The following is a 16,081-nucleotide window of genomic DNA, read 5'->3' on the forward strand; positions in this document are numbered from 1 at the left end:
AGTTATACAGAGGCATCTTAGTGCAACGATGCATGTAGATAGGATCATGTGACAACGGACGGGACGTTAGAGTTACCGTCAGCATCTAGAATGGCAGAAAATTAATCACTTTTAATTTCAGCTTTAAGTCATGATTATCTTCATGACATTACAATGATTGATACATCAAATACAGTGAGACGTATGTCAAAGTACAGGGAACATTCATGACTTTTATTCGAATAGGACACCTTTTAACAAAAATGCAAAGCATTGCTAGTTTTTTTTTTTTGTAGTAACTACAGTTGTGCCATGTGATATAACAACATGCAGGGTTCCATTATGATTCTACTGGGCTAAAGTCTACATTACAGTTTATATATAAGGCTAATTTTTACCAGTTCAAGTTGCTTTTTATAGCTTTGATTCTACTGGGCTAAAGTCTACATTACAGTTTATATATAAGGCTAATTTTTACCAGTTCAAGTTGCTTTTTATAGCTTTGTAGACTTTGTAATGCAGTTAATAAGTTACAACGGCAAGATCAAAATTCATTCATAATTTCTAAGATTCTAGCGGAAATCGGTCCCGGCAACATTTGATGCTATACAAATGTATTTCGTTCTAAATTTACTTATGTGACACTTTCTAAGCAATTTAATGGCGAAGCTTAACATCTGAAGATGTTATGCAATGGATTCATTGAGACACACAGCACAAAACTATATATTATCCAGTGACTAGCTACATCATTGATTACTTAATGAGTTAAAATCATACATCTGCTTACATGTGCCAACATTACACACAAAAAGTGAAGAACGATTGAATAGACAACTTTTAACACATCGTGCTCATTAAAGAAGTCACAGAATAAGGTTATTACAAGACGAAATATTTTTGATAATTTGACACTTTATCTAGCAATTGTGCAAGAATGCTACGCAGACGAACTATCGGTCTACATGCACATGCAACACACGCGGGTGTTTCTTTACCACTAGTCTGTATTTCCTCTGTGGATTGTGATGATCCCCTCGGAGTGCAACTTCTCAAGCATGAGGTGCTCAAAGTCGGAGTCGTGCACCCCTGTGGCCTTGTGGTACGCTCCGTGGTAAGACGAGTCCGGGACCCAGTAGTGGTTCCAGTTTCCATGTTTGTTTGGTCCGAACCCGTACAGGTCCACCTGACGTAAACATATCATGACAAAATAACAATATTCAAATGTGTGGCCTCCCAGAGAAGAAAGTCGGAAACGTATCAATATTATTGGCAACATTGCCGCGCAATATTAATATCTATGATCCACCAGAAAAGTAAATAATGCCGATAGAGTTTCATACAATTCAACATCTCGTGAAAAATAAAGACTTCAATTTATTCCTTACCTCATCACACACGTGTACTGCAAACAGGACCACTAAGCTGCCTGTGGAGGAATATCTCCCATGATGCTCTGTCCACTTGTCATGAACATACTTGAAGAAAGCCGGATTGTACACCAGAATCTGTGTAAGGTCACCATTTGTTTTTATTTGATTGTTATGTTTGAGACAAGTCACACATCAAGTCAATGTGAGTGGCAAGTAAAACATTTTAACATGGAGGACATTGCTAATACATGTAGATCATGCGTTCACTGACAAACTTTCAGAACTTGATCACTTATGATTAGGTAAAGCTCAATGTCTGCCTTCGCCTTTCTAGAATTGTCGACAAAACTGCCGAATCTGTGAACATTTGTTTAACTTACCTTTGATGTATTCGTCTGAATTCTACCTTTTACGCTCGTCCATGTCCTGAAAGAAAAAGATAATCAAATGGGCAAAATATCAATAGCCAAGGGTACTTAATGGCAACCGTAGTCTAGGCACAAGCATGATCATGTATGGCTGAAGTACATACAAGATTACTTACCGTTAAGGAGTGGAGGAAATGGCATTGCATGGGGCATGATGAGAGAGCCATACAGTGTAAAGACATCTAACGTCTTATTTGAAGCCCCCTAAAATGTTTAGGAGGATGCCCAATGTGACATGTCAAAGTCTATCCAACGTCCTTACCGAGTAATGGACCCGTCCGTGACGGCTGTCCTCATCCATTTGATATCTAGAGGTTTGAAGTTCAGCAGGACGAAGCTGACGTCATATGCCAAGTCCATTGCGCTCTCTGGATACATGAAACTGTGCGTAGTTTTGTTGCCAACATCCTTCTCCCAGCCCTTTATAGGAGCCCCATTCATTCTGTAAACAGAGCAAACAGATAAGTACATTTTTGTAGGATGACAATAATGAAGACCACCCATGTAATATGTACGTATATTGCCCCTAAACGTTACCATATGCAATGTAACTCTTCAAAAAAATGTAATTCTTCCTGCTAAGAAATGTTTACCCTCACCTGAAGATCAAGTCATATCCATCGATCTCTTCCCCATAGTTGGACTGCCTCAGGTTACCAGAGTTCCCCACCACAGCACAGCGGAGACACCCTGTGAGGTTATGGGTGGCCCACGGGTCGACATCTGGCGCTCCCATGTCAAATAACGCCGCCAGGAGAGGGGCGGGGTCCTCGCCTTGGTTGCCCTGGAGACTCTGCAGCGATGATCAGGGCAGCATGAGAGTAGCACACATTACAACACACTGGTAAGTTTTCCACAAGACCCAAGGAGATGGAGATTATCCTAACAACGCTTAACATTCAAAGTAACTATTGAATTGGAAAGGTTGAAAAAGCCACTCTTTTCCTCCCCATATAAATACTCGATAGAATTATCTGTTCATCAACGCCAGAATTCGTGATTCCAAAACGTGATCTAATGTTATATAAATCACTGCAGAAAAATGACACGCTGGCACATTTGCAACCATGCCGTGACTGAATGCAGCAAACATACGGCCTGTAGTAATGCAAAGAAACCATCCTTACCATCCACCACTTTCTGGCGTCAGCAGGCAGCTCTATGTTAGCCCGTGACCAGACAGGCCTGATGTCGTCATCAAACCTGCTATCAAACCAAGACGACCGTCCCTTCTGCCATATCCTCTTACATGTCGGCTGTACCGAGGTGGGCAATGCTGGACTTTTGTCGACTGGTAATGTTCCTTCGTCTTCCTCTAACTCTCTTGACAACAGGTTGTTACTCTTTTTATCAACGACAGGGGGCGTAGTTACCTTAGTGCTTCGCGCAATCGGTGATTTCCAAGGTTGCACGTAAGAGTACGTTGCGCCTACTACAATCAGTATGAACACTATCATAGGGCCGAAGAACCTTGAATGCATCCTTAACATGTCTGCGTCAAGTCAAGAATGTTGGATGTGTGTTACAGAACCAGTGCAAATGGAGAGTCGACGGGGAACTCTAAAGCTTCCGGGATTCCAAAGTCGTCCGTAATTTTGGAATTTTCCTCACTTTGTAGTTCTTCCAATATCCTTAGTTGGAATACAGTGTCCTGTAGACGAAACGAAGAATGATATGATATGGCAAAAGGTTGCTCTGTGCACCCATTCAAGGTCTACTCATACGTGTACAAACTGGCCCTGTAAGGTCAATAACATGGTGGAACATGTTTTGCCATTCATACTCGTGCAATTTTCAAATGAAGTTGGTCTCAGTTCTTAAATGTTCATATCCCCACAAGCGTCTTCGGCAAAGACCAAAGTACATGAAGTTTTACGTACCTGACATTAGTTGAAGTGGTACAGTACAGTGTTGTTGTATCAACCTTGTTGAGAGGCCCTTTGAGTTACAGCTCGGTTATGGGCCCGGGGTCATCTTGTAATGAATAAAGTTGGAGGGTGTTTCATGTACGTTACAATCTGAAGTGGTAAGTCCGGTTGGATGGCTTCAGTGTAAACACGCTATCATTGAAAGCCTTGGCATGGGGTTAGAAGATTTTCAAGTATATGTGTCAATAAAGCAACTTTCGAACTTAGAAAGTCAATCAATCAGCATGCAATATTACCATATTTCAAACGGAAGGAGGCACAAAGTTCAAGGCTACGCGCGGTATCATTAGGTCTATATAGGACCCAGGGGAAATGTGGGGTTGGTCTAGGTCGTCATTACCTGTAATTAATCCATTCATTAAGCCCCTTTGACACATAGCCGACCATGGTCTCCCGACCTTCTCCAGACCATGGTTGGGAGTAAATCGTGAGCAAATCACGGTGGTCAAAAAGGCCTTGATTTTTTTCTAACTTGTAAAGCATGTATATTGATGAGGAATCGATGTCAATCACCTCTGTCACTACTGGCAACAGTAGCTGATTGGTTTACGCCTTTGCAGGCGGGAACTAGATTTATTTTGGTCACACCAAGCTGAGCAGAATTTTGCCCGCGAACGAGTGTCGTTTTCAAATGCACGCCTTGCCTCCGCTCCCATTGTTTTACGGTTAGCACATCAACAATGCCCCAGTTTTCATTCCAATCATCCCCACGCTCAAGTGCCATACTAACACCACCGTTTTGATTCTTTCTCAGCTGTATCTTAGTCTATCCAGTTTAGTCTATCCTACCACACAAAACACCAAAACTAAGGCCATCTAGAAATCGCAGTTTTCGTCATAACTCACCGTAATTCCCGGCCGAGAGTGCTAGATTCTACGCGAAACCGCCGGGGACGCCGCAGAACCCGCCGATATGATAAACATAACCTCGGCCTTTACTACGTACATTATCTGCGACTTTCTTAAACACACAGACACTCAGAATTAACAAATAGAATTCGAATAGTTCATTGATGAAGTAGAATATTTCCATTGTAGACGAATCCACGGAATTTTACCACATACTGATACCCCAAAACGTAGCACTCACCTTGATACATTTGCGTCTTTGACAAGAACTTGTGTAGCGACGTGTCTGGCCCTGTCCTACACAGCGACACAATAATCACAACCTACGTTTTCCGATTTAAAAACGCATTCTTTCTAATAACAAACTCCTTCTCGTCATTCTAGTAATAGAAGAACGCGGTCTAAAGACCGTAATTCAATACGCATGGTAACAGCGCACACGCCAGGGTTTGATGTGCCGAATAGAAACTTCCTGGCAGCTTTGACTGGTAGAAAAAAGGTGCCTTCCTATACTGAGGAGATGTGCGTTGCATAAAAATACACATTTAGTAAATCAACTCCTGGGGAAATACGGAAGAGATCAGAGTGTTATTATTCGACAGCAGAACTGGATTTTCTTTGTTTACAAACCGACGCCATGTTCTGGTTTCTTCAGATAACACACTTGCGGGTCTCATTCGTGTATCTATTATTTTACGCACGTGTATTTCAATCCCCCAATGTACCATTCAGGTGTATTTTGCCTAGAAATTGAAACTCTCCCGGCTTGGTCGATACAATGTTTCAATTTCTCGTGCTGAGATAAAATTTTGACGAAATTTAATTGCACCGATCAAGGACATTAGCTCCGATGTAAGGTACTTTTTGACGATGGCATAAGTCTTACGCGATCTTTTCTAAAGTACTAGCGAGAAACTTGAAAAATATACGATCTTTTGATGCTCCTTTTTTTGAGAGGACTAGATGAGAATTTGTACACAAAGCTTGTTCAGTTGTTGGCAGTTGAAAATCCCGGGTAATTATCTCGCTTGGTCCGGGCGACGAATTCAAGTATTTCTCACTCATTTGCATCTGTTTTAACCGCCTCATAACAGACGCTAGCGAAGCACTGTGATCTTCACCGACAAGCTCATTATACTTCCAGACCATAACCATTCTTCAACGTGAAATTCTGAATAAAGTATTTTGGGCGATATCTCCCGATACCAACGCTAGACTTCGACAAAAAAAACAGCCGTCCGAAAGACAAATATCTAGCCGCCATCTTGAAAAAAAAAATCAAGATATGTATGTATTTTAATCAGTATGCCATTTGACCTATTAAAGCTACAGGACGATTGGGTGGTTGGAATATTTCAGGCAATGGCATTTACTTGACTACAATGATGTTGTGACCCATGAATCCCGTTGTGTTTTGAAGAGAGTGGCTCTGAGAGGATTGTTGTAATTACCTTATCAAAAACCAAGAAGGGAGCGTTTGTGGTTTTATTTGCGTGGCATCTGATATAATCTTTATTTTCAGGGAGAACAAGTACATATCGGATGACATTAAAAATTTCAAATACACGATCATGCTGCTAATGCTTGTTTGAAAAACAGTCTTCATTCAAATCTCTTTGAAAAAATTCATCAAAACAATGAACGCAAAGTTAAACTTAATACACAACACATATCCTGGGCTTTTGTGATACGCAACAACTTATCGAGTTGATATCTTAATCCTGCTTGTAGTTACATATGCAAATATTGCACACAAATAGGCAACAATAGTCTACTGGACATTTCTGACAACACGTACGTTGTGCCTGGTTCCGTTTAAGTAACCACACAGTTAGGTAATGACTAATTTCTTATCATAAAGCTGAGCAAAAAAGCTACATACATCATCTAGCTAGCAGAACCAAAGGCAGGAAGGTTATATCACACATGAGTATCTTTTTACTAGTGATTTGCATTGCCTCTGTGGATTTTTATGATCCCCTCCGACTGCAGTTTCTCCAGGAGTAGTTGTTCAAATGAGGTGTCGTGCCTCCCTGACTGTCCGGGGTACGACGTATTCCAGTAGTGGTTCCAGATCCCCTGTTTGTCAGCTCCATAACCATACACGTCCACCTGAAGTAACACCGGGTAGAAAATAAGAATGTACAAAAGCCTCCCAGAGTCACGAGTCAAACTAGAAAAATGGGTATTGCTCTTTCACCAACAGCTTTTCATAATCTCTCACTGTTCCTTCCTCAAATAGGTACACAAACATTTCCTTTAAACGTCTATACGAACACCTACAAGGATAACTGACATCTTTACCTAACAATCCCTTTATAACATGATGAACGTACATGTAACATATATACGTGACAATGCATATTTCTGCAATAGCACTACAGCCATTAATTCAGCCTCGTTCATTCAACCCATACCTGGCTCATCATATTTCTAATGCACCATGTACACGTGCTGCCCAGTGAAATTAAGTGTAATCCAATTGCAACATTCAGGGCAAAACATCGCTTTCAAGAATGTTTCCCTTACCTCATCACAAACGTGTATTGCAAACAGGACCACTAAACTGCCTGTGGAGGGCCATGACGAATGATGCTCTGTCCACATGTCATGGATATACTTGACAAAATCAGGATTGTACACCCGAATCTGTGAAGGTAATCATGCACATGTTTATTTCCATATGGACACTACAGAAGTATATTAATTTTCATGCTGGAAACTTAGTTTACCAGTGTATGAATATTCTCTATACATCAAGTGAATATGAAGGGTAAATGAAGCATTTTTCAATGCAGCATAATTTTTTTCTTTTGCGATTTAGCACAGCTTTTAAGCAATTTTTCTTCATTTGCCCGACATATGTTTAGATGTACTGAACTAGATAATGAAAGAGCTCGAGTCCTTCATGATTTCTCATTAGGTAAACCATAATCTATATTTGGTGTACAATAGATAATAGTCTGACATTGTCTTCCAGTTTGGACAGGAGGGGTTTATCGGTTGAAATAACCTGAGAAAAAACATGATAACACTTGAACTTATTGAACATTCTTTACCTTTGATTTATTCGTCTGAATTCTACTTTTCAGCGCCCTATATGTCCTGAAAGAAAGAGTATATAGTTAAAAGACTTGCCACCAGTGAGAAACAATGTGCGAGCAGTAATATCCTTAAGCTTATCGTATGCATAAACGGATATGCCTGAAATAAACATATCCATGATGAAAAGAGAAGGACTTATTTTGTTAAAGACTGACAGAAATGACCTTGTATGGTGCAAGAGGAAGATATAATGCAGTACGAAGACTTCCAACATCTTGTCTCGAGTCCGCACTAAATCTTTTCGTGAGACAACGTACCGAGTAATGGACCCGTCTGTGAGAGCGGTTCTCATCCATTTCAGATCTAGAGGTTTGAAGTTCAGCAGGACGAAGCTGACATCATCTGGCAAGTTTATGGCGCTCTCTGGGTACATGAAATGGTGGGTGGTTCTGTGGCCGACATCCTTCTCCCAGCCCTTAGTAGGAGCATCGTTCATTCTGTAAACAGAGCAAAGAGTTAGGTAGCCTGGAATCCAAACCTATTATAGCTCCCGAGTCTCCTCTCCGCAAATAGACTCGGGAGCTATAATAGGTTTGGATTACATGGCTAACAGTTAGGAGATCATTATAGACCACTATTAATGGATTTTTGTATGTGTTTCTGAACCCAAAACTGTTACAAAACTGAATTCAAGCCTTTCTCGTTAATCATCATCATTCACTAAATGCTACCGAGAACACTAGTGTCTCTACGACACGATATGGTCTAGGGTGATTTTGCATCTTGCAAGGGGCATTTTGCAAATTAGGCCCATATTTGCACGATTGGTATCTGCTAATGTCCCACCTGCCATAACTTACATATGTTACATGTATCAAGTCATATTAACGACGAAATCATTAAGTCCTCATTTGCATGATTTTATTGCGTACACTTTTTGTCCAAGCTATCTGCATGCTGATGATAAAAAAAAATACGTTATTCCTTTCTCGAGGATTTTAACAAAACGCCCCTGTGGTTCCAGAACAAGCTGCATGCTAGGTACAGTCACTTATTTCAGAACACCAGAGCTATCCACCACCCAAATGTCGTGACCATAACTTGTCCAGGACATGAGATATCAAAACCGGTAGTTCTGCTGCAGTACCAATGTCTCACATCAGGGGGCTTAAAATCAACCTTGACCTTTGTCTTTCCAACACCTACCCACAAAACAAATACCAGATATCATTACAATCCACCCAGGGCCGTCCCCACGGAACACAGACAAACACACCAAAGAAGACAAACCTCCAGTTTCCATGTCCATAATAACAATCTTGTTCAGGAAGCAATATTAAACATAATTGCTAAGTATTCATGTAAAGGAAACCACACCTGAAGATCAAATCATATCCGTCGATCTCTTCCCCATAGTTGGACTGCCTCAGGTTACCAGAGTTCCCCACCACAGCACAGCGGAGACACCCTGTGAGGTCACGGGTGGCCCACGGGTCGACATCTGGCGCTCCAATTTCGAATAATGCATTCAGGAGGGGGGCGGGGTCCTCGTCCTTTTGGCGCTGGAGACTCTGCGGCATAATATGGCATATTTTATGGTAATGATCACAGCATAGTATGAGAACAGCACACATCACCCTTTTTGTCTGGTAAATTTCTTCCAGCTCAAAGGAGCTTGGGCTAATCTTTGCTTCGCTTCTTATTCTGTTCAGAAACTTTAAAGTAGGAGAAAGTCATTGTCCTTCTCCCCATACTCGGTAGATTCATCCGTTTATTAACGCTAGCATTTAATTTGAATCAGTCATGCACAACAAAACAGCCCCAAAGTAAAGTTACACAGAAGAATACGTACAACCTGTTCTATCAAGATGCAAAGAGACCATCCTTACCGTCCACCACGTCCTGGCGTCAGCAGGCAGCTCTATGTTAGCCCGGGACCAGACAGGCCTGATGTTCTCATCAAACCTGCTATCAAACCATGCCGACCGTCCCTTCTGCCAGACCCTCTTACATGTGGGCTGTACTGGGGTGGGCAATGCTGCACTTTTGTCGACTGATAATGTTTCTTCGTCTCTCTGTAACTCTCTTGACAACTGGTTGTTACTCCCTTTTTCAACAGCAGGGGGCGCAATTATTTTAGTGCTTCGTGCAAGGGGTGGTTTCCGGTATTGCACGAAAGAGTACATTGCGCCTACCACAATCAGTACGAACACTATCATGGGAGCGAAGAACCTCCAATACATCCTCAACATGTCTGCGTCAAGTTAGAAGTTGGGATGTATGTTACAGAACCAATGCAAATGGAGAGTCGATGGGAAGTCTATAGCTAGATTACGAGATTCCAAAGTGCATACACAATATGTGCATGTTCTGCAATCTTGGAATTCTCCTTACTTTGTAGCTCTTCCAATATCCTTAGCAGGAATACAGTGTTCTCTAGACGAAACGAATAATGATATGACAAAGGTTACTCTGTGCACCAATGCAAGGTCTACTCACTTATCTATTCATTAATCTTAAGGGTGGTACGTGTGAAAACTGACCCCCAAAGGTCAATAAAATGGCAAAATATTTTTGCTGTTCATACTCTTGTTATTGTTTTGTTTTATAAGGTTGTTCTTAACTTTTTATATCCCCTTAAGTGTCTGGCGGCAAAGACCAAAATACATGAGGTTCTACGTACCTGTCATTTGTTTAAGTGGTAAAGTGCAGTGTTGTTGTATCAACCTTGTTGAGAGGCCCTTTGAGTTACAGCACAGTTTTGGGCCCGGGGTCATCTGAAGTGGTAAGTCCGGTTGAATGACTTCAGTGTAAACACGCTATCATTGAAAGCCTTGGCATGGGTTCAGAAGATTACTGACTAAGTGTGCATGTCAATTAAACGATTTTTGAAAGTTGAAAGTCAATCAATTAGCAATGCACCATATTGTAAACGGAATGAGGGACAAAGTTCAAGGCTTTGAAGTCTGATTTGATATTCTGATATACGTTTTTATTTTCAGGCTGAACAAATATATGGATGGATGACATTCAAATACGCGTATACGGTATCATGCTGCTGGTGCTTGTTTGAATAACAGTTTTGATTTAATTCAAATCTATATCAAAACTATACGCAACACACACCCCGTGCCTTTATAAGGCTGATTGCAACAACACATGTACATGTATTAGAATCATCCGTTTTGTCATTGAAGAATTTCACAGTTTAACCGTGACACGTAACAAACACCAGCTTAAATTGAATAGTGTATGTCTTTTTTAAATTTTCTTATTAAGTTGATAGCATAATTCTGCTTGCAGTTACACATGCAATTATTATATACGGATATGCAAAATAACATTTCTCACAACACGTACGTAGTGTCTGATTCGGTTGAAGTGACCACCTAGTTAGGTAATGACTAATTAATTTCTGATTATACAGCTATGTAAAATAATTTTCTACATCTAGCTAGCAGAGCCAACAGCAGCAATATTACGAGTATCTCTTTACTAGCGATTTGCATTGCCTCTGTGGATTTTTATGATCCCCTCCGACTGCAGTTTCTCAAGGAGTAGTTGTTCAAATGAGGTGTCGTGCACCCCTATGGACTGTCCAGGGTACGACGTACTCCAGTAGTGGTTCCAGATCCCCCGTTTGTCAGCTCCATAACCATAGACGTCCACCTGAAGTAACACGTAGCAAAAAAAAGCAATGTTCAAAAACAGTCACCAGTCAATATAGGAAAAAAAATGCCCTTTCACCAGTACTGCAATATCTTTTTATAATATTTCACGGTTCAAGCATTTCGTGGGCACACAGACCGACACACCTTGACTTCACAACCACTTAATGAAACATGTACGCAACATGTATACCTTTCGTGACAATGCAGATCTCCACATTATCACTACAGCCTTTAGTTTAACCTCATTCCTTCAACCCATACCTGGCTCATCATATTTCTAATATACTCCTTGTATGTAGTGCTAGTGAAATTAAGTGGAGTCCAACATTCAGGGCAAAACATTGCTTTCAATAATGTTTCCCTCACCTCATCACAAACGTGTATTGCAAACTGGACCACTAAACTGCCTGTGGAGGGCCATTTCGCATGATGCTCTGTCCACATGTCATGGATATACTTAACAAAAGCAGGACTGTACACCAGAATCTGTGGTAGGCAATCATGTACATGTTGATTTCAATGTAGAGACGACAGAAGTATGCTGATTCTTATGCTAACCAGGGCATGAAGGATTCCCAGTTTGAAAGAGAGAATAATTCTGAAAAAAATTTCATTCACCATACATGAAATGAATGTGATTGGTGAATGAAGGATTTTTTTAATGTAAAATTTTTCTTTTGCGATTTAGCATTATAGCTTATAATAATACCCACTTGTACAAGCATATATTTCTTCATTCGCCTAACATATGTGTAAGCTGATGAACTAGATAATGAAAGAACTTGAATCCTTCATCATCAGGTAAAGCATAATTCATATTGATTGTACCATAAAAATGAAGGTCTTCGGCGAAATCTATCTTCCGGATTGGACTGAAGGAGTTCATCGGATAAAATAATATGAGAAAAAAATATGATAACCATGAGTTGAACATTTCTTACCTTTGATTTATTCGTCTTAATTCTACCTTTCACTCCGGTCCATGTCCTGAAACAAAGAGAATTATATGGTCGGAAATGACGTTATATGTTGTAATATGAAGGGGTGTATTGTAGAACGAAGACTTCCAATATATCTTGTTTCGAATCCCCGCTAAATTTTTAATTTACCGAGTAATGGACCCGTCTGTGAGAGCGGTTTTCATCCATTTCAGATCTAAAGGTTTGAAGTTCATCAGGACGAAGCTGACGTCATCTGCCAAGTCCATGGCGCTCTCTGGGTACATGAAATGATGGGTGGTTCTGTTGCCGACATCCTTCTCCCAGCCCTCAGTAGGAGCCCCGTTCATTCTGTAAACAGAGTAAACAGTCAGGAGGTCATTCTAGACCACTTTCAATGGCTGTGTGTATGTGTTTGTGAACTCTGTTATGAAACACAATACAAGCGTTTCTCCTTAATTTTCACCATTCACTAAGTGCTAAAGTAAAGTAAACACAGTATTACAACAGAGTGATTATTGTCATTTATGTATACTTTGTCTTGACGTGCAATTAGAAGATAACAATCATATTAAAGAAGCAATATCAAACACGCGATGATTGCTTAGTACACACCTGAAGATCAAATCATATCCGTCGATCTCTTCCCCATAGTTGGACTGCCTCAGGTTACCAGAGTTCCCCACCACAGCACAGCGGAGACACCCTGTGAGGTCACGGGTGGCCCACGGGTCGACGTCTGGCGCTCCCAAGTCAAATAACGCCGTCAGGAGAGGGGCGGGGTTCTCATCCTTGCTGTTCACGAGAGTCTGAAGAACAAGTGGAGACATATAGTATTGGCCATAAAGCTTAACAACAGCACACGATATCCTCTTAGGACTGGTACTACTGAATTTCCTTCCAGATCAAGGGAGATTCACTTCTTGTTATGTTCAGGTACTGCTGAACTTAAAAGTAGGAGAAAGCGATCGTCTTGATTCCTCCTGACTCGATAGGTTCATCCATTCCTCATGTATTTGAATTTCACGTCCCTTACTCCATCACATTTGTAACCATACAGCCACATACAGAATTCGAAGTGTACGAATAACAAAGGAGCTTTAACAGTAAAGATCCTTTGTACAACCTGTTCTATCAAAATGCAAAGAAACCATCCTTACCATCCACCACTTCCTGGCGTTAGCAGGCAGCTCTATGTTAGTCCGTGACCAGACAGGCCTGATGTTCTCATCAAACCTGCTATCAAACCATGACGACAGTCCCTTCTGCCAGACTCTCTTACATGTGTGCTGTACTGGGGTGGGCAATGCTGGACTTTTGTCGATTGTTTCTTCGTCTCCCTGGAACCCTCTTGACAACTGGTTGTTACTCTCTTTTTCTACATCAGGGGGCTCAATTTTCTCCGTACTTCGTGCAGAGGGTGATTTCGGAGATTGTACGAAAGAGTACATTGCGCCTACCACAATCAGTACGAACACTATCGTGGCAGCTGTGTGCTTTAAATGTATCCTCAACATGTCAAGGCCGGGCTCGGGGCCAAGATAGAAGTTTGTAACGTGTTCAGTTACAAAACCACTGGACTACGGAGTCAATGGGGGAAGTCTGTAGCTAGACCCTGGGATTCCAAAGTGGTCTATGGTTTTGGAATTTCATTACCGTTGCAGCTCTAACAATATCTGTGTTCTGTAGACGAATAACAATGTGACAAATCAATGGCACTTTGCAGCCATTCAATCAAAGTTTATGTATACATGAACAGAGTGACCCCAAACAGGTCAATAACATCATGCGCGGAGAGACCTTTGTTTTTATTCGTATCAATGGCAATGCAATTTAGAAAATAGTGCATGTTAATCTCTGTGTTTGTCAAATTACAAAAATACTCAAGGTTTTACGTACCTGGTATTTCTGGAAGTGATACAGTAGTACTGTATTGTCGTGTTAGACTTGGTCCGGATGTGTTCCTGCGTGAGGTCACCAGAACTGGTAATTCCGGTTTGGGGACACATACGGCCATTGAACGGTCTGGGCATAGGCATCGAAGATTTCTGACTGAGTTTACATTAGGATAATTTTGCATTCGTACATTTTTCAATCATCAGACAATTTGCACCATATCTGGAACATGATGGGAGATAAACGCTACCGTCAAGGCCAGGCGGGAATAGCACGATCCTCAGCTCGTACAGAGCTCATGTGAAAATGTTCGGTTGGTTTAGTGGGCAAAAGTGAATCATGCTGCACACTCTGAACCAATCAGTCACTGAATACAGTAAAAAAATCACCCGCTTTCAGCCTGAAAGAATGTTTACGTCTGTAAGTAACGTTCGTACCTTTGAAATTTTGCACTTTTGTGCTCGTCGCATTTTGCACCCATTGCATCGAGTGTCGTGAATTCGAAATTACATGTACTACTAGCTTACAACTTATAACCAGAGTAATAGAAACAATCTTATACGGTGCAAATTCTATAATACTAGTAGCATTATGATATACTTGTAGCATTAGCATTACGTAACAAGACCTGAATGTCACTTGAAGGTTACTGGTTACAAACATAGAACTGAAGCAGCTTCTCTTCTCCCTATTAAAGTCATAAACATCAATATGCCCCGAGACAAGCACGACTCACCGAAATTGAGGACAAAACTGACCCAATGGAAGCACGGGTTACGAAGGCTCTCCTCAAACGTTAACACTGGGCCTCCGTTTTACATAAGAGGACGTGACACCCCTTACTAAGCGATAGATATACCTGAGTAAGTAGTGTAAAGGGCCTTTCCAAAGCGCACATCATCGGTACCTGTCAGGAATGTGAACCCAGAACCTCTCGATTTTTAAGGTCAAACACTTAACAAGGTCAGACGACCCCATGCGGTACAAATCATTCAATAACAGACACATTTACCTACATTTTGTACACGGAAAAGATGACAGTGTGACGGATATCGATCCAACCTTCGACGTATGCTTGAATGTATAATTTTTAAAGTACAGTCAAATCTGTCATAAGCAACCACTCAAGGGACTGAGCAAAAAACAAAAATGGTTGCTGAGGACAGGTGGTTGCTCCTGACAAGTTGGTCGGGTGATTGATGCGAGTATGGTAAATTGGTAATCCTGGCTTATGCAAGTACATGCGATACTAAGTTACAATCACATATCAAACCCCAAACAAAAGAAGCCCAATGTAACTGTGCCGGCAGAAATCCTCATTCAAAATTGCTACTAGCTGCTGTCAATCATTTTTTAGTTGTTGAGTGGAGGGCGAATGCCCCTTTGGAACTGGAAAATTTGTTTCCTGGTTGAGTAAGACGGTTGTTCGCTTGGAAGAGGGTCTTAACTATGTAAAAATGGGCGGGACTGTATCAATGTGTCCTCTGACGGCACGTGGTTGCTCTGCCAGGTTTGTATGTACTACGTATTCAATATGTATTTCATTCAGTTTGCGTGACTTGGGACATGAGGGATGATTGCTTAAAATATATCAGGCTTTGACTGGTTAGAATCAATCATGTTATGACTCATGAATCCCGCGGGGGACTGAAGAGAGTTGCCAAGAGGACATCTTGTGGCGTGTACATCTCGGGCTTATCTTATCTTAGTTCAACTTATAGGTCCTCCTTGCTGTCTTATTGTTAGCCAATAGACCTTTCTCACGCGGCGGACACGATAGAATGAAAACGAGGCCCTTGTGGCAAACATTAGACCGATCCTAACTGTCAATCACAATTAGTTGTTTAGCCAATGATTACCTGATCTATGGGATCGGTCAACGAAGCTCTAAGTTTCTGCATCGTTTTTGTGCATTACATTAGTTATAATATTGATACTTGGATATTATATTTTAAAACTTAATGTGATTTAGGA

At 41.1% G+C, this 16,081-nt stretch overlaps 3 protein-coding genes across 8 annotated transcripts; all 3 read right to left on the bottom strand.

The window, feature by feature from the left end:
- Nucleotides 1–186: 186 nt before the first annotated feature.
- LOC136439162 (CMP-N-acetylneuraminate-beta-galactosamide-alpha-2,3-sialyltransferase 2-like) lies at nucleotides 187–5,936 on the bottom strand. 2 transcript variants are annotated; one of them, XM_066434404.1, is made up of 7 exons: nucleotides 3,661–5,936; nucleotides 2,908–3,431; nucleotides 2,380–2,573; nucleotides 2,043–2,222; nucleotides 1,733–1,778; nucleotides 1,368–1,487; nucleotides 187–1,165 (listed from the first exon to the last, which is right to left on the bottom strand). In XM_066434404.1, exons 2-7 carry the CDS (start codon nucleotides 3,268–3,270, stop codon nucleotides 980–982), a joined length of 1,089 nt encoding a protein of 362 aa, XP_066290501.1. In that variant the 5' UTR covers nucleotides 3,271–3,431; nucleotides 3,661–5,936; the 3' UTR covers nucleotides 187–979. The 2 variants fall into 2 exon arrangements, with proteins under 2 accessions (XP_066290501.1, XP_066290500.1); XM_066434403.1 differs by having other exon boundaries at nucleotides 2,908–5,936.
- A 109-nt stretch (nucleotides 5,937–6,045) lies between these two features.
- On the bottom strand, nucleotides 6,046–10,491 carry LOC136439163 (CMP-N-acetylneuraminate-beta-galactosamide-alpha-2,3-sialyltransferase 2-like). Of its 3 annotated transcripts, none has more exons than XM_066434406.1 (7): nucleotides 10,286–10,491; nucleotides 9,492–9,709; nucleotides 8,980–9,173; nucleotides 7,920–8,099; nucleotides 7,617–7,662; nucleotides 7,087–7,206; nucleotides 6,046–6,669 (listed from the first exon to the last, which is right to left on the bottom strand). In XM_066434406.1, exons 1-7 carry the CDS (start codon nucleotides 10,377–10,379, stop codon nucleotides 6,499–6,501), a joined length of 1,023 nt encoding a protein of 340 aa, XP_066290503.1. In that variant the 5' UTR covers nucleotides 10,380–10,491; the 3' UTR covers nucleotides 6,046–6,498. The 3 variants fall into 3 exon arrangements, with proteins under 3 accessions (XP_066290503.1, XP_066290502.1, XP_066290504.1); XM_066434405.1 differs by having other exon boundaries at nucleotides 9,492–10,038; nucleotides 10,286–10,449; XM_066434407.1 differs by having other exon boundaries at nucleotides 9,492–9,625; nucleotides 10,286–10,443.
- Nucleotides 10,492–10,572: 81 nt separating this feature from the next.
- LOC136439165 (CMP-N-acetylneuraminate-beta-galactosamide-alpha-2,3-sialyltransferase 2-like) lies at nucleotides 10,573–15,851 on the bottom strand. Of its 3 annotated transcripts, none has more exons than XM_066434409.1 (7): nucleotides 14,111–15,851; nucleotides 13,372–13,505; nucleotides 12,827–13,020; nucleotides 12,383–12,562; nucleotides 12,215–12,260; nucleotides 11,640–11,759; nucleotides 10,573–11,271 (listed from the first exon to the last, which is right to left on the bottom strand). In XM_066434409.1, the coding sequence occupies exons 1-7, from the start codon at nucleotides 14,289–14,291 to the stop codon at nucleotides 11,098–11,100; spliced, it is 1,029 nt and encodes a 342-aa protein (XP_066290506.1). In that variant the 5' UTR covers nucleotides 14,292–15,851; the 3' UTR covers nucleotides 10,573–11,097. The 3 variants fall into 3 exon arrangements, with proteins under 3 accessions (XP_066290506.1, XP_066290505.1, XP_066290507.1); XM_066434408.1 differs by having other exon boundaries at nucleotides 13,372–13,894; nucleotides 14,111–15,849; XM_066434410.1 differs by lacking the exon at nucleotides 11,640–11,759 and having other exon boundaries at nucleotides 13,372–13,894.
- Between the last annotated feature and the right edge of the window lie 230 nt (nucleotides 15,852–16,081).

Source organism: Branchiostoma lanceolatum, chromosome 7 (genome assembly GCF_035083965.1).
Source record: "Branchiostoma lanceolatum isolate klBraLanc5 chromosome 7, klBraLanc5.hap2, whole genome shotgun sequence".
In the NCBI taxonomy this organism is placed as follows: domain Eukaryota; kingdom Metazoa; phylum Chordata; class Leptocardii; order Amphioxiformes; family Branchiostomatidae; genus Branchiostoma; species Branchiostoma lanceolatum.

Excerpts from the sequence above, each read along its gene's own strand:
- LOC136439162 (XM_066434404.1), bottom strand. The coding sequence starts at position 3,270 with ATGTTAAGGATGCATTCAAGGTTCTTCGGCCCTATGATAGTGTTCATA. Across the intron at positions 2,574-2,907 it reads ACGCCAGAAAGTGGTGGATG|AGTCTCCAGGGCAACCAAGG; the intron begins GTAAGGATGGTT and ends TCATCGCTGCAG. Across the intron at positions 2,223-2,379 it reads GGATATGACTTGATCTTCAG|AATGAATGGGGCTCCTATAA; the intron begins GTGAGGGTAAAC and ends CTCTGTTTACAG.
- LOC136439163 (XM_066434405.1), bottom strand. The coding sequence starts at position 9,854 with ATGTTGAGGATGTATTGGAGGTTCTTCGCTCCCATGATAGTGTTCGTA. Across the intron at positions 9,174-9,491 it reads ACGCCAGGACGTGGTGGACG|AGTCTCCAGCGCCAAAAGGA; the intron begins GTAAGGATGGTC and ends ATTATGCCGCAG. Across the intron at positions 7,663-7,919 it reads ACAGACGGGTCCATTACTCG|GACATATAGGGCGCTGAAAA; the intron begins GTACGTTGTCTC and ends TCTTTCTTTCAG.
- LOC136439165 (XM_066434408.1), bottom strand. The coding sequence starts at position 13,728 with ATGTTGAGGATACATTTAAAGCACACAGCTGCCACGATAGTGTTCGTA. Across the intron at positions 12,563-12,826 it reads GGATATGATTTGATCTTCAG|AATGAACGGGGCTCCTACTG; the intron begins GTGTGTACTAAG and ends CTCTGTTTACAG. Across the intron at positions 12,261-12,382 it reads ACAGACGGGTCCATTACTCG|GACATGGACCGGAGTGAAAG; the intron begins GTAAATTAAAAA and ends TCTTTGTTTCAG.